Raw genomic sequence first — 20,438 nt, forward strand, 5'->3', positions numbered from 1 at the left:
AGTATAGCTCAGTTATTGCACAAACATCCATGGACTGCCAAATGCAGGTTGATCTTGAATGCACATTAAACATACAAGGTGGCAGGAAATTTACTCTGGCTTAACAAATCTTGCGAACACTAAGAAAAGTACACAATCTAAAAATGGGGCACAAAACGTATTTGTCTACTTCCTGCATCCTTCAGGAATACATCCTAGTGATTTGTAAAATTTGTGTAGAACTTTCTGATCTACTACATTCCAAGCAGATAATCAAAGGGAAAGAGCAACCCAAAAACCAACGTGTATGAAAAAAGCTATTTATTCATTCTTTTGTAAATAATAAATCCTTACAACTGCAGAACACTACCATTCTCTATCTGCACTGAACTTTGCAAAGTTGCAAGACTGCAAAAAAGTCAAACGATTGCCAAATGCCACCAGCACCAGCAAAGCAGGTTCCTGTATATAGTTTAGTTACATTCCTCAAAAGAACGGGTCTTCTACTTTTACATGTAGCATGGAAATATGGGTGATTAGCCTAAGAGTTCTGAAAAGAAAGTATGCTGACAAAATTGCAGCTTTCAGGTAATATGGAAAGCCAGGTTGTCAAAATGTTCTTCAAAGTACAGGAAAAATATAGATGCCATGGAAACTACAAAATACATAAATTTTAAGATTCATGGCGCATATTCCATTGCAAATTGGGGCGCTAGAAAATACAGTGTATGTTATTAAGTACTTTGCTCTATACTGCCTTACTGACATGCAGCGGTTTTACCAAAATGTCAGTTAAAAGCGCATCTACTAAACTTGTGGGAGCTTGTGAGAAAGTCAACACATTAACAGATGGAACAAGCTCTCACTTTTTACATATTATCACTTCAACTGAGCATAGATGGTAACATTCAAGCCCATCTGTGCCGGTTTTTTCCACATAAGAACTTCCTTGCTCCATGACCTTGTTCAAAGATTTTCTTTTAATTTTTTGTGCTGTGTGTGTCTGTGGTAGGCGACCCAATGTACTGAAAAACATGACAGCCCAGTTTCAATGTTACCCTCGATGAATGGAAAAGACATCAACCTAGGACTTGCTTCTACTGTTACAGCTGACCTTCCATCAGCAAAAGGAATGTTTGACCAAGTTATTAAAGAGGGCAATGATAATTATATTCAGATACAGACAATTTAGAATTAGTTAGGCAAAAACCTTTGGAAAACACCTTGTAAATCCAAAAGTTCTGTTGGATGCTCCTACTCTAAATGCAATGTTAATGATGATCCAAAAAAGTGAATCAAAGCCATAAAGTATCTTTTAACTACTTTCCCCAGTTACAGATCCAGTTACATCCTGTCTGCACACAGAAAATGAAAACACACATTTTTATTAAAATTCTCTGCATCAATGAGACAACACATTGTGCAATAGAATCTATTCATCAATTCCTTTATATGCTGTGAACCATTTCCCATGATGAATTTACTCAGTGTTACAAAAATTTACATTTTGGTCACCATTGTATGGTCTGCATTTTTGAAACTGTCGCAAAAATATGCTGTACAGGGGCAGGGCCGTAGCTAGGGGATGGTGAGGTGGGGCCCCACCAGGGGCGCAGGCGAGGGGGGTGTAAAAGTGGCTGCTGAGATCTTCCGCCAGGCAACCTGTCCAGCCAGCGCTCCCTGCCCAAAGCTCAGACGCGGCGGGGAAGAGGGTGTGCTGGGCAGCGGCTGCTCTCGGCTGCCCCCTTGCCCCTCCTGGCAGCTGGGCAGTCTGGTGGGGGAGCCTGCGCATGCCCCAAACGCCCCATCCCGTTTGGCCATGAGGCGCCGGCTCTGCCTCTCCCAGACCTCACTCAGGGTCATGGCTGGGAAGGTCCACCAGCCTCAGCCCCTGACACTGCCTGGCCCACCTCACTGCCTGCGCCCCTGCCTCTCCGGGCGCGGGGGAGAGCCGCCAGCTTCAAAGCCTGCCTACTCCAGAGTCACTTCTCTCTCTCTCTCTCTCCTTTCGCACACCCTCCCTCAAGGGTGCCAACTTGAATAAAATATATGGGGGGGCAGGTAAGCACCGCCCTGTAAAATCGACATGCACACTAACTTAATGACAATGCTCATTAACTGGGGGGCAGGGGAACCTCCTCAAATATTTTAAGGGAAGGTCAAAGAACCTTGGCCCCAAGGAGTTGGCTCCCATGCCCTTCTCCCTATTAAAGTGAAGTGCTCCCCACTTTATGTGATTTCACTTATGCAGGCAGGGGCCCGGAACATAACCTGTGCGTAAGTAGGGAGATGGCTATATACCGTCATCTAGGTCGGCCTTCCCCATCTTGGTGTCCTCCTTCAATCAGAATTAATTACAAAAAAGAATGGGTGCAGGGTTGGGGTTGGAGGAGAGGCAGAAAGAAGAGCTAATTTGTTCATGGCTAGGGAGCGCAATCTGGACGGTTCTGCCAGGGGCGCAAGATCACCTAATTTCGGCTCTGTACAAGGGCTTGAAATTGTATCCTCTAGTGCTGTTCAATACAAACCAGATAGGGAATTTTACCTGTTTGACAGAAGATTACAATAACACAGCAATATTTCTGCTCTCGGTGTTTCCACTGAGGCAGAACTGAAGAGCTTCCTTACATGCAGATTACCACAATTGGGGCTGGCCCATTTTCATCACCTACCCAGAAATCACTTGTCTGATACACTGGTCCATGCAAATTTTCTGTTTTAAGGGTGAACAACTAACTCTGTCTCAATAGACTCTTTTCTTGTCATTTAAGCTGCTTCTGAAGAAAACTCTGAGTAGCTCTAACGGAATAATAAAAGAACATCAAACTATGAACTCAGTTTTAGAAATAAACAACATATTACAAATCTGTTCTTGATTAGGAACATTAGTAAGAATACATATTAGCTTAAAAACAGACTAGCAAATGTTGCTGTCTGAAAGGATTTACAATACCACTATTTACAAATAAGACAGAGTGAATACAGAAAATTTTACACATTTGGTAGTTGACAAAGTTACTGTTTGCTGATAGTGGTCTATCAGAAACTGATATTAGGGAAGACTGGACAGTCACCAACTATTAACTTCATGGTCTAATTCTGATATTATTAGGATCTATATAACCAGTATTGCAGCCAACATCCTGCCTTTCAAGGGAAGAAAAATAGGATTAATAAATTCCAAGAGGATACTCACTTAAGTATTCTGTGCATAGGACTTCCACTCAAGACCACGAAAAGCATTAACTGCAACCATACTTAATGAAGCACATATGAAGAACTTGCACTCCTGCATTCTCCAATTCAAAATGTTTTAATGATCAAGTCACGATACTTCTATACACAGTCAGTAAAAGGAAGCAGAACCCAGCTATTTGACCCAACGCAGAATATGATACTCGCAATACCACTTAGATGAGACGATGAATAAAAACAATCCAATTCACACCTACGGTTGCATGAAGAGGATCTTGAGGAAGGTTTCTTGCAGTTTAAACTGCTGCCTAGCATGGAAGCAAACATGACTGCCTTGGTCCAGTCTTTCAAAAATGGTTACTAAGTAGTGACAAGAGTTCACTGTTCATACAAATGTTGTGATATAAAACTCGTTTCTTTATCAACATTCATCCCACACACAAATCTGAGAAATGAGGGAGTATTCTCAAGTGAAAAATGAAAATTCAAACACTAAAAACAAAAAAACCGGAACAGAAGTTGAAAGCTTTCCCCCCCTTTTTGACAAGTATGTTTCTGTACAAATGCTTTTTGTATTCTAATACTGTCTGAACACTATCAGCTTCAATAAGATGGCCACTGAAGGCAAGATAATATTCCAGGAACACTTAAATATGTTTCTCTTTTTACAATAGTTTATGTCCGTTTTAATCAGGTTACTTTATATGCACCGGTCTCTCATCCGATTTTAGACGCTTTCTACGCGGCTGTATAAAATCTTCATCGGAGTCATCTGTTATTTCAGCATCGTCCTCTTCTTGCTCAAATTCAGGTAAAGGCTGGAAGGTCCTGTCTGGGTAGATCTCTGTAAGTTTATCTTCAAAGTATAACGCAACTGCCTTCCCTGCCTGTGCTACTTCTGAATCACCCTGAAAAGTAAAAAGATAGTAACACATCACCCATTGGTAATGCACATCCCTTCAGCAAGTGAGCATGGTCTGAAACGCTTACCTTAAAATTAATTTCTTGTGTTTCTGCATAAACTTGAACAACTTTCATCATCTAAAAAGGATACCAGAGTCAAAAAAAAGGAAATTATAATCCCTTCTATAGTCATGAGACCGCACAGGATTGGATGACTAAAGTCAACCATACCAATTTATTTTTAAAATTCAGTGATGTAGAGGTGACTCTCTTCACGAGGTGTTACTGCATTTGCAGTACACGAATCCTAAGCAAGTTATGTTACTGCAGAAACTGATACCAAGCACAGAAGACCAGTATTGTTTGACTCACAGAAAATTTATTCAGCAAACTGATGTGAGAGCTGTGACGTGGAAGTTCGGCAGTCATCTCTTTCATCCAAGTGCCTGAAAATTTCTCCTAAAAAATGGCCTAAGTGATGCAATATTTTTCTGTTGGGTGTTTGTCCACTTTGATAAACAAAATGTAACCACACATAGAAAGTAGTCCTGAACATTTGAGATCATACTGCCGCAATAAAAGAGGCAGACATCCTTCATTGCTGTAGTTTCCTACTGTAGCTGTAACTATTCACCCTTAAGAGCTGAAGCATTTTCCTTCCATAGCAAATGATTCAACTATTCCTTAACATCAGTATGCTCTGAGACACACAGCTCTTCTACCTCACTTGTTTAGCTCAGTTAAAAAGGTCAATTCCCAACTGGTTTCAAGAAGTCTACCATGTGTAGTGACTCATGCCCTTTTTGGCTTTACACTTTTATTGTTCTTATGTCTTGAAATAGAAAGCACAGGCTACTTGAATGCACCATGAAACAAGTGAAATTATAAACTGTAGAACGCCATCAAGATCTGTCTCATTCCCTGTATGTCCACAAACAGTGTACGGTCACACATCGCAGAAGTTTCTAAATTTAGTTTTAAGTGTGGAAACTATGGGTGACATCCAACTTAGAATGAGTAGAGATATCTGCTCACACAACTGGGCTTCTCCTTCCTTTCCTCACCGCTTACAGCCTCTGCTATCCTGCTCTGGAAGGTTGGGCGTAAGAGAAAACAGAAGTCTTCTTGCACAAGTGAATTTCTATTGCACGAGCAGGTAGGCATCTTTAAATGTCTTCCTATGCCAAAATGACCTCCCATGTCCATATTAAGTATTTCCCTATCCATTATTTTATTATTTTTATATTATTTTATGAATTACCCCATTATATAGTTTATAAGTCACATTTTTGTAGGATGTGTGTGTAACAACTTTATGCTTCAGTCTGAGAGTACCGTACTTTAGAAAGTACCATCTATGAAATGCCACATTCCAGACATGCACAATCGTAGATGTTTTGTATTGCTTATATTATATTAATGGATTTTTTGAACTGACATGCAACAGTAAAATGGGCACTCAAGTCGTGTTATTAGCTGGCAGCTCAACAAATAATGAAGCCCAGCAGATTACCTTGTAAGATGAAGGGTCTTCCCAAGCTAATTTGGTTTTGTGTGTAAAAATATCTGAGAGAGGTTTAGAACAGCACTGCAGGATCAGACAAATGATCCATCTAGTCCGCATCTGGTCCTAAGAATAGCTAGTCAGATGTTTTAAGGTATAAGTAAATAAGGCATGGAGGCAACAGCACTCCTCCGCTGCATATCCTCAGACTTTAGTATTCAAAAATATACTGTTCCTAAACATGAAAGCTCCATCCAGCTATGTTGGTTGATCAATGGCTAACCATGAATGTCTAAACCTTTCACACTTTTATTTAAGGTTTATTTACTCTGCACCACCACTTCCCCAAACTGTTTACAGTTCACTTACAAGAGTTTATGTTTTAATGAAGCAAATAATTTATGTGGATATAATATATAAGTGGATATAATTGATTCAATTTATAAGTAAGATTACTTCTAGTTGTAATGGCTTGTTTTGTTTTCCACTGCTTTTAAAGCTTTGCAGTTATCCCTTTAAGTGATTCCCACAAGGAACTTGTCTGGGATAGTTTTATCATTTGGGTCTGCTCAGTTCAGGCAATAATGTGCCAGCATAGGAAGGTTTGCTCTACAGAAAACACAAGCAATCTTCAATCAAAACTTGCAATATATTTAGACAATACACAGATATCAGTCTCTTCCAGACATGATTTGAGCCATCCAAATATCAATTTCACTAGCATGAAATCTGAAAATATGAGAAGCCTAGGAATTGTCTACAGATCACAGAGTGGGCTATCCAAAACTTAAAACAGTGAAAAAAAGCCTATATGCATACATTAATATGCAAGTAAGCACCACTCTGTAATCTGTCTACTATAAGGTAGGCTGACAGATCACATGAATAGGCATTTATATGCTTTGAACCCATTCACAGTAAACGTTCTATGCACAACTGGGGAAGAGCTCAAGACAACTGGGGAAGAGCTCAAGACTCAGTTCTGTGCCCAACCATGTATACATACAACCTATACAGTGGGAGTCCTACATAAATGAACCACAAGTCTCGAACTCCTACAGCAGTTGTAACTAAAATCTACGTGGAAAAGGTGAAGAATGACCCTCGTATATTAACCAGAATGATTCTGCAGGTTGGAAGTTAACATACTTCATTAAACCTTTCACAGTTCTTGAAGATCAGCCGAACATCTGCCACAAAATCTTCAGGTGTCTGGTAGTGCTGGGAATGTTTCTTCTGCAGTTTCTTCTTCACTGTAGATAAATCCATTGGTTTCTTTATTATTTTATAGTAATTTGGTATCTGTTGAGAAAAGATAGAGGGAGTCACAAAAGTCAAAGTAAAGTGTATATCCAATGTGGTGGTATTTCATTTATGCAACAGTGAAATATTCAGAGAGAGAGAGAGAGAGAGAGAGAGAGAGAACACGTGATAGATTCTCTCTTTCTTCTGATAAAAAAAAAAATTAGTGGCCATCATGAGCTCTCTGGTTCAGTCAACTATCTTCAACCAAACGACTTTGTGAACAGATAAAACTACTCAAAAGACTGGCCAACAAAATAATAATCACACTGATTTTAGTCCAAGTTTCATTACAACAATTTTGTCTGTCAATTGCTGGTTATTTCACATTCTATCATTTCCATGGTAAAATGCATTAAGTCACTCACCGAGGCTGGGACTGGCTCTTGGAATTCAATGCTCAGCTCGTGGCAATACAAGTAAAGCAGGAGGCGCTCACATTTCTTCAGAGAGAAAAAAAACAGTAAACATTCATTCATTCATTTGCTTATGTAACAAAATTTATATATTACTTGATTGCAATAAAACCTATTGAACTTTTTACAAGAGATCTTCCAAAAGAAGTAATTCCAAAAGGCAGCATTTCAGTTAATGTATAAGTTACAGGGGAATATTCAAGTACATAAAGGATTCTCTAAGCCCAACAACTGAAACAAATAAACCTCCTACTCTGCAGTAGCCTCACTAACTTCAACAAGACTACCTGGAACAAGTGTAGCCTGTGGTTAAGATTCAAAGAACCAGGCTACTAATTCCATGTGCCAAAGGGGTTTTTGGATTTATTTCCCGAACCAGCAGTACTACATGCCAAAACCTTTGGAGCTGCGGGAAGTTTTGACAGCAGTTTGATACAGCATGAAGAATATATTCTAAGCAACAAAAAGAGCCCACTACATTAGAACAAGCTCTTGAGCTCCTGACTAGCCTGATACTTCAGGGAAGCACACAATCCAAGCACCATGTAGACAACCCACCCTTTTCGCCTCCACAAAGCTAGTGCTCAGGTTATTTACTGCCTCTGAATGTAGAAGCATTCTTCCTAGTTAAGAGCCACTAACAGATCTATCATCCAAAAAATGTAATTCTTTCTAAAAGTTGCATATGCTATTCACAACACCCAGTGCAACATATAAGGCACTGCCTGAAATATTCTGCCCATCTTGAACCTACCACACATTGTTTTATGTTATTAAATGCATTAAATTTAACAATGACATTCAATGACATCAAATTCTGGGTTTGAGTGAATCATTTCTCTATTTTTTCCTCTCCCTCTAGTCATAATTTTAGAAACCTTCATCATGCATCCAACCAACTTTAAGTTTAAAAAAATCAACTATTTCAGCCTTTCTTAAGAGAAAGTCCCCTTGATAGTTTTGCCTCTGGGTTTTGTTTTTTTATGGGAAACTGGTTCACAGACTGCACCTTCACTTGTGAGAAGGTGTCACAACCTTCTGTTGCATCCTCTTCTCAGAATGTACTTTGCTAATCCCATTTCAGTTAATTCTATGGAGAAAACTAAACCAGTTGTTCAAGACCATTGATGTCAAAAACTTTTAGAAAAAAGTCATTGTCACAGGTGGCAAGACTATTTACCGTTTATAGAGTGATTATTTTACAATTTCTATACCTGCTTTCTAAAGGTAAAGGTAAAGGTACCCCTGCCCGTACGGGCCAGTCGTAACCGACTCTAGGGTTGCGCGCTCACCTGCTTTCTACACCTCCCCAAAAGGTACAAAAAGCATGAAAACAGCTATCAATGAAATATAGCATCAATGAAAATCAAACCATAAGCATCTAGCTGCTACAAATTGCCAAAGCCAAAGGATACAGCACCAGCTGTGAGCATCTCTCTCTGCAGCCACCAACTGCCATTACTGAAACCTACAGAGAGAGACAGAAGCAACAGCTTCATTGTGCTTCTAGCTCCATTGGGGTCCCTTCCAACTCTACAATTCTATGGTTCCATTACATGCTGAATTATTGCCTATCATAGAGATGTGAACAGCTTTGGAAAACAGAAAGTAAGGACAGTCTAATCATACCTAAAAGGAAGTGTTCAAAATTCCCAAATCTTTTCATCATTAGAGCACATGTTTCACAGACTGAGACAAGGGGACCATCTAAGCAGGGAGCTGAAGCCAAGGTGGGAACTATACTGGTCGAAAAGGACAGCTCTTTGGATCACAGGTGAAAGGGTAAAAATGGAAGATTATGAGGGGCACAGACTAGAAGCATTGCAATAGGATTGTACTATAGATCATTTGGAAGAGCACTGAAGTTAAATTATCCTATGCATGTGAAAGCAATGATCTTTTGTAAGCCATCATAGGAAAGCTTTGCCCTGAAGGAAGCCAGTATGTTCAATCAATCAATCAATCAATCAATCAATCAATCAGCATGGAAACAAAAGTCAATTCTAGGAAAAACCCTTTTCTCCAAGTGAAAATGTCACATTTTCAATCCATTCTAGTCATCTGGATTATTTGGAGTCTAGTAGTCTAGATGATTTCTGATCTCTTGTTTATGATGCGAAATTAGAGTAGACCCCCCAATATAGCCATAAATATTAAAACCAACTGCCACTTAAAAACTGGACTATCTCCAATAATAATTTCATTTCTAGCCCTGCTATAGCAACATGCACCCACTTACTAATTAAAATATAGATATATAGTAAAGTTACCCATGTAAATGAAAGTTTAAACTAAGTCAAGAGACCACAGCAAAAGAAAAGCCAAGAGCATTTAGTTAAGAACAGTTCCAAAACAAGATAAATGTATTATCCGTAACCTACCCTTTGGTCCACAGGACTCAAACCTTGTGCAGTTTTCCCCTTCTTACTATGTTGCAAGTTGTCACAGTCATATTCCACTTCGGGTTTGCTAAGATCACGGCAAAATGTACATATCCAGTCTCCACTAAAATAGGGAAAATATAGTCCAGAAATTCAGGCATTTTTTTGTACTAGTGTGCTGAAAAATCTACAGGTAGAAAGTTTCATGGAGCCCAAAGGCTCTAGAGTGAACAGGTTCCTATTCTTGTCTAACACTGACATTTAACCTCGCCTTGATCCATGTGCAGAGGACAAAAGTGCTGCCAATCCTTCCTCTATGCCCAGAAATTACACAGCCCATCAGTTGCCCTACAAAGCGCCTGCAACTGGTAGGAGCTGATAGGTAGGGAAAGACAGTGACTTGCTCTTTTACTGGCAGGTTCCAAACCCAATCCAGGTGGATCCCACCACTGCCTCCTGTTGAAACCTAGAAACAGATCTCTTCATACTTGTCCTCCTTACTAGACCCAGAATCATGCCTGCTTGGCCCAGCCCAGATGCTACAAACATGTGGTGCATAGCAAACATGGCTGCTAGTGAGGCAAATGCAGCCTCCTCAAATTTGCCATCCCGATAGGATGGTTGTCCATGAAGGAATACAGCCCTAGGGCTGAAAAAGGCTTCCCATCCCTGCTGTTGGCTGACAGAAGATAGCTGATGCTGCTATCTCATTGTGACTAACTCAATGTTCCTGTATGTTTTCATACCTTGGGAAGCTAAGGAGAGTGGGTACATGACATGTGAGGTGGAAAACTTTTGGGCACTTTTCGCAGCATAACAGGTCTCCTCCATTTTGGCACACAGCACACCAGTCTTCATTGGGATCTTCATCTTTGTTGTTGCCTTCTCCTCCAGATCTAGCTGATCGATGCATGAGGCTACGCACTGGGGACTTGCCATTTACAAGACTGTGTCCGGACTGTTTGCAGCTTTCACTCAAGTCCGCTGGTTCAGTTTTAACATGGTTTTCTATACTTCCCAGTGCTTCCAATTCACTCTCCAAATGCAAGTTTGTGGAAAGTGGTGGAGTCAAGCTGCTCTCAGGACTGCTAAGCTGAAATAAAGGCAAAAGATTAAAATCTATGAGAAATTGCCTTGGGTAGGAGACTGCTGCCTTTTCCACCTTCCTTTTTCTGCTCCTCCCTCCCCCCCCCTTTTCATCCCCTGCCTACCTTCTTTATTATAACGTAGGCAATCTAATCTGTCCTCCATGTCTCTCTAACCTGTACTTCCATGTCTCCACAGCTCTTTCCCCCATTCAGCTCAGCTTTATAAAAAATGATATGGGCTGACCCTCCCATCGCTCCCTATTTACCTCTTAATGTTGAAGATGAAAAACATGATATAAACATCCTATGTACTTCACTAAGTCACAGTTACGTTTTTTACAGTTGTATTCTCAAAAATTGATAAAACTTTTTTTTAAAAAAAAGATTAAATTGGGGTAGACTATAAACAAAGAATTTCAACAAAAGGGAAATGTCAACATGCGCATGCATGTGCAGACAATTCTCAGACAAGTTGTACACAGTTTTCAGTGCACTATATTTGATAAATATTTTAACAAGCTTAAAATATTTTGAAATAGGAGGCCTATTGTGCAAGGGGATGGGAACCCAGCAATACTGGCTCTACACAATTCCTACGCAAACTAGGTACTGTACTGCTTACTTCCTCTGTGCCAGAAATTACTAATTTTGAAGGGTAATCTCTGACGTGGCAAAACTGTTTCAAATTAGTCCCATGTGAAACTCTCCAAATAACTCCTGAGTTGGAAAATGAGATTGGAATGACTACATGCCTACTTTTTCTATAACGTATTATAAAAAATCTAATAGTAACCTACTGCACAGTAACAGCTGAGGAGGAGGAGGGAAGCAGTGACCCTCATGGTGTTGGAAAGCCAGGAGAGCAACTGAGCCCCACCTGTATCACCTCACTGGCCACTACTGCAATGTAGGGAGAGAGAAAATTGGGCAAGCCCTAAGGGGGAGGGCTTGGGAAGTAACACAACTCTCCTAAAGCAATAAAATATAAATGCCCTCAGTTCTCTTTGCTGATAGTTTGTATGATAAATTGTACAACATACAAATAGATTTTTACCATGCAAGCGCTCCTCCTGCCATCCTCTGTTTTTTCTTGCTTCACTGGTCCCGAGTAACTGCATACCTCTTCTTCTGTGCCTGGCTCCTGTTTAACTTTCACATGCTCAGTCTTGAAACTAATATTGTTCTTTTCCACCGTTCGGCCTGATGAACCACAGCTGGAAAGCAAAGAGATTAAGCACACGTTTTAAATTGCACTTCAAAATGCTAGAATTAAAATAATTAAAAATTCCATATAATTAGTAAAAGCAATTGTGCCCGTAAGTGGATAAAGCACTTGGTTAGGAGGCATCATAACCAAGCTGGTTTTTACAGCTGTAGAAGTGGTTCCAAATTAGAGAGGGAATGGATTTTTAGCACTTTACCAAACATAAAATAAGTATGTCCTAAATATCAAATCTGCCTCTGTCATTAGAGTCTGGTATGGAGAATCTTTTGAGAGAGATATACAAGCTGTTCAAATTTCAGAAAAATTGCTCACTGAAATTTAAACATTCTAGCTAGAGGAGTTAGGGTCTTGTTTCCTGATCTTTTTTGCTGATAAAAAGCATACCTTTCAAAAATCCAAGTATACCACTGTGGAGTTCCTTTCACTGACTTCATGCACTGTTTTTAAAGTGAGAAATTCAAGACTTCTGTAAGTTTGGTAAGGTGGAAATTCCCTTTCAAGAATGCAGAGCTGATTTTTCCTCATCAACGCTTGCTTTTTTAGATGTTCAATAACCACAGCTCTTACAAGAACCCCAACGCAGGGGCTTCAGTTTACACAATAAGGCAGGCTTCCTCAACCTTGATCCTCCAGATGTTTTTGGCCTACAACTCCCATGATCCCTAGCTAGCAGGACCAGTGGTCAGGGATGATGGGAATTGTAGTCTCAAAACATCTGGAGGGCTGAGGTTGAGGAAGCCTGCAATAAGGCATCTTCCCTCTCCTTCCCCAGCACCCTCCCCTCTGCCTGGTGGGTGGTGATGGTCAGCAGAACCCCCAGAACAGCAGGAGGAGAAGGGAGGATAATGCCATCTGGCAAGCTGAAACGCTTTCACTGATGGAACTATCAGAAGAGCGCAATACTGCATTCCTCTTATTGTACTTTCACATATTGTGCTAATTTTCAGCTAACGTTTCATGCATTTCCCCTTCATGTTTCAACCCTCTAGATTAGGAGCAACGATGAAGTTAAGAATCACCACAGTGGCAGTAGCCCCCTTGCTGCACATTGGCCCCCTACATTCCATATATGAACAGACTAGTTCACATTCAGGAACAACAGGCTATATAAGGCATAAATAATAACTTTGGTGGTCTTACTTTTGCTTCAACATACGCAGACAGGGCTCTGCAGCATGAAGTTCATTATCAACCTTTTTATATATAATTTACAAGCATATATATTATTAAACATTGATTTAGAACTTACCCCAAGTGGCTGTTCTCCTAACCTGTACAGCAGTGATTGGAAACCTCGAATCTACCAGTCTCTCCACAGGTTTTACCTCCTCCTAGGCCACTGTTTCCCCATAGTTGACCTACTACCTTCTGATCAGCTAAGCAGCATTGGTGGGAGTGAAAACTGTGAAGTGGGGAGATTTAAACCTTCCCTTCCTGAGATCCCCCCATTTATTAGGTAAAATCAGAGGAGCAACAGGGGAGAAGGGACATGGCTGAGTCCCCCTGACCAGCTGCCCAGGGAAGAAAAGAGCAATCTTCCTCCATGAACAGCTTGCTCAGTTTCCATGCTGAGAAAGGAACGGTCTCAGTGAACAGCTCAGAAAGCAAAGCAAGGTATGTGTTTGTGTATGTTGAGATATAGACACATACACACAAAACACACACATAATGTGATTCCTTTGGCCCTATTTAATTTGTGCTTTGGCTCCCTGCCACCTGTGTTCTGTCGTCAACTACTATGTTCCCCTGTGGTAGAGGATAGAAGTGGGGGCTGAAAGACCAAAAGAAAGTGTGTGTGCATAGAACCTAAATGCAAGTGATCAAAACATGAGAGAATATATAATGCCTTTCCTCTTTATGTGGTGCAGTGGTCAAAATGGGAGCTTTACAATTTCCATATTTTTTGGCAGATGATTTTTAAAAGCCTCAATGTGTCTCTTAAACGGGAATTTTAAAAATCCTGTAATATGCATTTCGTTCTCTATACACTTCAATAACTTAGTAGCTGGTTTTGAAGCCATTCAACTCACCTGCCTCTACTGCCCGTGCTGGAGGTACTAGGTGGCCTCACAGGGGTGTGTGAATTGGATAAACCTAAGAAGGATGAATCATTGTTTACACCAGCAGCATGAGCTGTATAACTGCACATCTAAAGTTATGCAAGTGATACCCTGTGTATCAGCACAGACAGTACCACTGGTAATAAAATAATTCAAAACTTCTACATTCAATGTCATTTCACGTTAATTAATCTCACAATTTCCCCCCTTAAATAAAATAGTTGCTCTGATTCCTTACGTCTTAAGTCAAGCCCTAAATTATTTCTAATCCCAATTACTTTATTCTGATGCAACTATCATAAAAGACTATTAATGACTGCATATTAACCACAAACATATGATACATTTAAAGAGAACCTACACTAATATAGGCTGACAACCCTGGGAATAATCAGAGACAACTGAAAAGGTTGGAATGCAGAGTAAAACGGGACTGAATGCTGATTTACTAGCAATACATTTTTAAAGAGACCTTACACACTGTGAAGTATGAAGTATAATTCAGAGGAATTTTAGTGCTGCCATTTGTCCAGGTGTGTAGAGAAAGGTCTATAAACCCAATTTCTCCTCCTCTCTGCATTTTGCACTTACTTCCAACATTCCACAGCAGTGGCACAAATAGGCAAGTTATGCTAGACTGAATTTTCACAGTGGCAGATGAATTTCAAGAACAGGACTTCAATTGCACTCTGGCACAGAATATTACACAGCTGCAAGACTATATAAATAGTACAGAAGCACCAGAGCATGGAACAGATATGAAAAGAGATTGCTGTTCAGCTCCATACTAGCCATGACAATTGCACTCATTTTATGAACTATTGTTGTATATTATGATAGTGTGATTTTATTGCTTTGGTTTTCCGGAAACTGCCTTGGAAACAATGACGATGGGTGGTACAGAAAACTTAATTTTAACGCTCACAGCATTAAAGCCTGTAGTCACAATGCAATAGTTGCTGGTATGTACTTTAAAACTATTGGGCTCATGAGCCACAATAATACTGTTTTAAATCTATTTCTACTTGAGACTTGTTGAGCAGGAATCTTTTTGCTGCACAGACTGGGTTACTCTTTCTAGTGAACTGGTGGCTACAATGCTGTACTCCTTTTTATAGCCCTCTCATTTACAAGTTATTTCATGAAGGGGAAATTATTTCATGCATAAAAATTGGGCTAAATCACAGCTACATAAAAGGTACACACTAATGCAGAAGTTACTAGAAATAACTGGATGAAATTAAAAACAGGGATGTTAAGACCTGAGAAAATGTACTGGAAACATCAAATTTCTTTAAAGTATTTAGAGCAGTCATTATTAAAGTTGCTGGTGTCAATTTAAGCAGAAATGTACAGATGCCCACTGCCTCTTCCCAGCTTACCTGATGAGCCTGGAGACAGGGCTGAGGGCCCAGGGGAGGGATTCATACTGCTTATAGGCTGAGGGGGTAGATGGCTGCCTGCGATATACCTACTTAGTAAATTATCTAAGTTACTGGAACCAGCATCTTCCAGCTGAAATAAAGGAGGACAGCCACACAGTGATTCTGCCAAGTCTAAATGCAGCATGCTAGAAATGACAGCTTGAGGATCATCTGTATTTTCACTGAAGGAGTTTAAAGCACTAGCACTTATTCACATAATAAGGGGAAACAAACAGATGAATACTCAGTTTTGCCATATTTGTATTTGCTATATTCCTGCATGTATAATCAAGGAGTCTAGGAAATGACATGGCTACAAATTATTAATAAACTTTAGCATAGAATATTGTAGCAAAATCTTAGAATTCAATGAGTTTTAAGAAACAAGCTTATTTCAAACTCAGCTGTCAATACTGATGCCTAGGTTTGTGTCAGAGAGAGGTCTACATTCAGAACAACTTCCACTCTCTGCTTATGGAACTCATTCATTGCACCTTATATTTTACTCATGAAGTTGCCCTGATTTGTATGTTTTAACTATCTTATTCAAATATAGGACAATAAACATAGACAGGGAGAAACCATATGCTTTCAATATTACTAAGAGGGTTGCCACTAGAAGAATGGAAAATATATCGTATTTTTTTAAAGCTGATCAGGGTGGATGGCAAAAATAGTTTAGGATATCTGTTCTAGTTTTAAACAAGAATACATTTATTTTGTAGTAGGGCTTTTCCTTCAAGCAAGGTCCAAGGGTAGCACTGACCCATCAATAGTCAACACTACGGGAACTTCATGTAAAAGTAGGCAGGGCCCAAATGAAAAATATTGTGTGGCCTTTTTTTTAAGGACACAGTTTAGGGAGGTTGTGAGGGAGTTACAAAAGCAATTAAGTGAAACCCCCAAATAAAACACACATTTTGGCATGATAGTACAAGTGTTTTAGAAGTTAAAAACACACTTTTAATGGACACATTTGGAAAGCCTTGTGTATGTGCTTGTGGGCTGGGAACAAAAAACTTTGTGGCATCATTGCAGAGGACCCACAGAAGTTAATGGGGGGTGTTGATTCATTAAATGACAAACTGGGAGGACACAAAAACATCTTGAGGGAGCCATGTGGCCCATGAGTTAGGAATCCCTACCTTAGAAGACACACAGCTGAACTGAAAACATTTCCTGCATTTTAGTTTCAGTGCAGAATAAATTCAGACACAGGTTTCAAAAATCATAAACGCCGCCCCCAGCAGAAAAATATTCTAAATAAGAATACTGATACTAAATGTTGTAAAATGCAATGAAAGAGTAAAGCACATTAGGAGGAGACACAGTGATTTGTCCAGTGAGTTTCATAGCTGATTAGGAAAACAAGACGGTTCTGGTCAGTTTATGAGAAGATGACCCAAGTCAAATGTACCTTTTCAATACAGTGTTTTAAGTGTTGACACCAAACACACAATTAATATCTAGAAATTCTGATGTCGTATTATTAGCTTTCATCTGATTTCATATAGCTTACTAACCTGTATAGGAGGAATATCTGGCAAGGAAGGCAAATTTTCTGGGTTGGTTACTGATGGAATAAGCTCTATTGCTGCTACAGATGGGCTTGTTGGACCACGGTTGGCATTGGCCATGGTGGCTGTTGTAGGGCTTGTTGGGTTGATAGTATTATTGTGCACTGAAACAACTGGGAAGGGACCTGCATGTCCTGGGTTTGAATGCTGCCAAGACAAAGGAGTGGGGGAAGCAAGAGAGAGAAAATATTGTTATGATAAGGAGCAAACTCTTTCCTATGCAAAACTGGAAATTTTCAAAGCTTGTTGCTTTCCTGCAATTCTCTCCATGAGTTTCCCATTGCTGATAATTGTTTTAAACCTTTTGCATTTTATTCACTTTTTTATATGTCCTCTTTTTTAAACCTTATTGCAAGCTCTCTACTCCCCCTTAATCGGAGAACATAACAAATTATTCCCATATTAACATGCTGGTTATCCAGCCAAAAGGCAATAAAGTTGTGAAAGGTAAAACGTGGCGGCAAGTGCATTTCATTAGATGCTCCATTAGCTTAAATACTCTGCATGTGGCTAGTAATATCCAAGATTTTACAAGATTCCTATTATGCGGCTCTTTAAACAGCCAGCAACATGGAAGGAGATGTCCCTTTAAAAGAGGTCTCACAGCTGATATATACACATAGAAGCTGAGCTGAATCAAAAGTCCAGAATCAAAGATGGGAAACAAAATGTGCACACAGCATATACTTGTCTTTGTAAGTGTGGCTGCATCATGTACTGGGGCCCGTTGTGGCGCGGTATCCCTGGGAGACGAGCAGTGTTCTGAGCCATTCTCATCTGGTGGGCTTGGAAAGCACCGCAATTCATTCCCCTCTGCATGGTCTGCATACTTATCAACCTCGGAGGCTACAAAACATTATGTATTTTAAAAGATGAGATAAAAGCAGTCCTCTTTGCCAAGTGAAGTAAATGAAGATGCATCTTTGTGCTTTACAAGACAGCGGTATAAATCCTACCTTAAACTTTGTGGATTAAGGTAGAACTCAAAGTGCCAAAGGTGCACTTTAGTGTCTACAATGAGTGTCTTAATTTAGATCATCTGAAACTTGCCTGTTGCTGCAGCATCTGTGGGCCTGCCTGGCGAGGAATCTGCCCTGCAGGCTGCCCCATCCTCATCTGTTGTAACTGCTGGTGTTTTTGTTGTGCGTACACCTGCTGTTGCATATGCTGGAGCCGAAGCTGTGCAAGATTAATTTGCGGTGGAGGTTTGCTGATGTGGTTAGTTCCCGGAGGAACTTGTCCCACTACTACATTAGGAGTATAACCTTGGGTTGGTTTGTTTTCAATAACAAGATTACCTAAACAACAGGAGAAATAATTGGTCAATCGCAAAGTTATTTATTTTAAGCTAAATGTTAACAGTCTAGAAGTTTTACACTATGTACACCCTAGCTTCACAGCAGCTAAAAAGTTAAAAATAAATGTACTTTTAATCAATATATTCAGAGACTGGTAATTATTTGCACTTCCTTATTGGCTTTAAATAAGATATTGGTTCTGATGTACCCATATCTTACCTTAGTTTTATGCATAAAGATGCATCACAATCAACGTCATGCAACACATTTTTGCAACAAAGTAATTTTGTGTCATCAATAAGCATTCAATATTTTATGAACTCATTTCCATAGCATTAGAAGGAAAAAGACTTAAATACAGAGTAATTATTGCTTGTGCATAATATGCAAATTATATATTGTAACTTTAAGCATTCTAGAGATTTTTAAAGGAAACACATTTAATACTTAAGAGACTAAAAGATGAAGACAGAAAATCATACAAATATAGCTCTGTAATTTTTTACTCCAGAGGCCTTTTGCAAGTGGTGATTATGGAATATCCTCCCCAGAGACAGCTGCCTGGCTCCCAAGCTATAGTTTTTTTGATGCCAGGTAAAAACCCTTCCCCCAGTCTTTTCATTTTTAGAAACATGTTTAGGTGCCTTGGGACCATTAGAACATTGTTCTGGTTTTTGCTGGCTTTATTTGGATCACTTAAACTTATTTTTTTATTTTATAGCCATGCTGTATTTTATGTGGGGTTGTTTTTTTAAAAAAAAGTAAGATAATTTACTGTTTTCTGTTAATGCTGTAAGTATAAAACAAAACCTCAGAACATTTATAACCATTTTAGGATAATAGGGGCCTTGTGTTTCTTTACATGCAAGAGTCTTTCAATCATAATCACATTAAACAAATTATGTTTCTGATTCAACTAAGCCGGCACGCTAGCAGAAGTCAGCACAAGGGCTCTCAGTAGTGCAACAGGGCTTTCCCCTCACCTCCCTGCCACCTCCTCCAATTCCACTCTGAAGAACTGGGAGAACCCCCAGAACATTGTACGGAGGGGAAGGAGGAGATTGCTAAAATGCTTCTGAAGACGGAACAATCAGAAGAGTGCAACATTTAATTCCACCCCTTGTCTTGTGCAGTAATACTGAGCTGAAATACTGCAGTGTCCCTCAATTCAGAACTACACAACAGCTTGCTTCCAAAGATAAAGTTGAGCGGTGAGAGATGCTTGCAAAGATGCTTGCAAGTTATTTGTAAATAAGACCACGCTGTTTAGCAATATGATTTTTCTGTTTCATCCTTCAAACAGGAATTTGAGTGATTCACAACTTTAACACAAGTATGGGGAGACTGTGACCCTCCATATGTTGTTGGACTCCCTCTCACCAGCCTCAGCCAGCATGGCCAAGTTCAGGAATGATAGGAGTTGTAGAACACCTAGAAGGCTATAGGTCCCCCATCCCCAATTTTACATTTTATGTACTGTGCCCCAGGTTCAAAAGACTATATGGGAAGCTTCTGAGCATGTACTAATGCCTTTGCAGTACAATTTTTCAAACCACAGACCTCTGAGACAGCTGAAGCAGCAAGAGTTATAGGAAGTCCTAGTGTGCATATAGAGTCGCTTGCACACGCCCAACAGACACTTGTCTCTTGGACAGTCTCTAAGCTGGTTTTACAGAAATCCAGATTAATGCATCTTAAAATACTTATAATGAACTGAATTTGTGTCACCAAAATAGAAGACAAGCATCTAAATTCTCCATTTTAGCTAAAAGTTTTGCATTTGTTGTTGCTCAAGAAACTTTCTGCAAATTGTGAATTGTCTGATAAATGTGTAACTACCCCTCTGCATTTTTAAACAAGCAAGATCTGTTTTCTTTTGCCCAGTTCTTGGTCTGACCTTTTCTTGATCATCTGAATTATAAAACTAGTAACTTCCTTGAAGCTATTCTACTGTAAGTTGCAATGATTTGTGTACCTGGTTATTTCTTACATGAACAATAATTCTTAATCAAAATATTTTTAGATTTTCTTGCATCACAACTTCGACTCAACTTTAGTAATTCTAAAACAAATACAAATTCCTGGA

At 39.6% G+C, this 20,438-nt stretch overlaps 1 protein-coding gene across 7 annotated transcripts in view; it reads right to left on the minus strand.

The window, feature by feature from the left end:
* Nucleotides 1-283: 283 nt before the first annotated feature.
* Nucleotides 284-20,438, minus strand: part of TRIM33 (tripartite motif containing 33) — a 55,664-nt gene continuing 35,509 nt past the window's right edge. For 3 of the 7 annotated variants that reach the window (XM_083617334.1, XM_083617331.1, XM_083617330.1), the window contains 12 exons: nt 18,105-18,352; nt 17,733-17,900; nt 17,001-17,201; nt 15,436-15,568; nt 14,024-14,087; nt 11,823-11,982; nt 10,427-10,773; nt 9,681-9,804; nt 7,252-7,326; nt 6,731-6,883; nt 4,165-4,215; nt 284-4,082 (listed from right to left, as the gene is read on the minus strand). In XM_083617334.1, coding sequence (XP_083473460.1) covers nt 3,870-4,082; nt 4,165-4,215; nt 6,731-6,883; nt 7,252-7,326; nt 9,681-9,804; nt 10,427-10,773; nt 11,823-11,982; nt 14,024-14,087; nt 15,436-15,568; nt 17,001-17,201; nt 17,733-17,900; nt 18,105-18,352 — 1,937 coding nt within the window. In that variant the 3' untranslated portion in view covers nt 284-3,869. The remainder of the gene's footprint in view (nt 4,083-4,164; nt 4,216-6,730; nt 6,884-7,251; nt 7,327-9,680; nt 9,805-10,426; nt 10,774-11,822; nt 11,983-14,023; nt 14,088-15,435; nt 15,569-17,000; nt 17,202-17,732; nt 17,901-18,104; nt 18,353-20,438) is intronic. The other 4 variants (XM_083617332.1, XM_083617335.1, XM_083617336.1 and 1 more) reach the window with 3 other exon arrangements.

This window comes from Podarcis filfolensis, assembly GCF_964270895.1.
Source record: "Podarcis filfolensis genome assembly, chromosome: 6".
Taxonomy (NCBI): Eukaryota; Metazoa; Chordata; class Lepidosauria; order Squamata; family Lacertidae; genus Podarcis; species Podarcis filfolensis.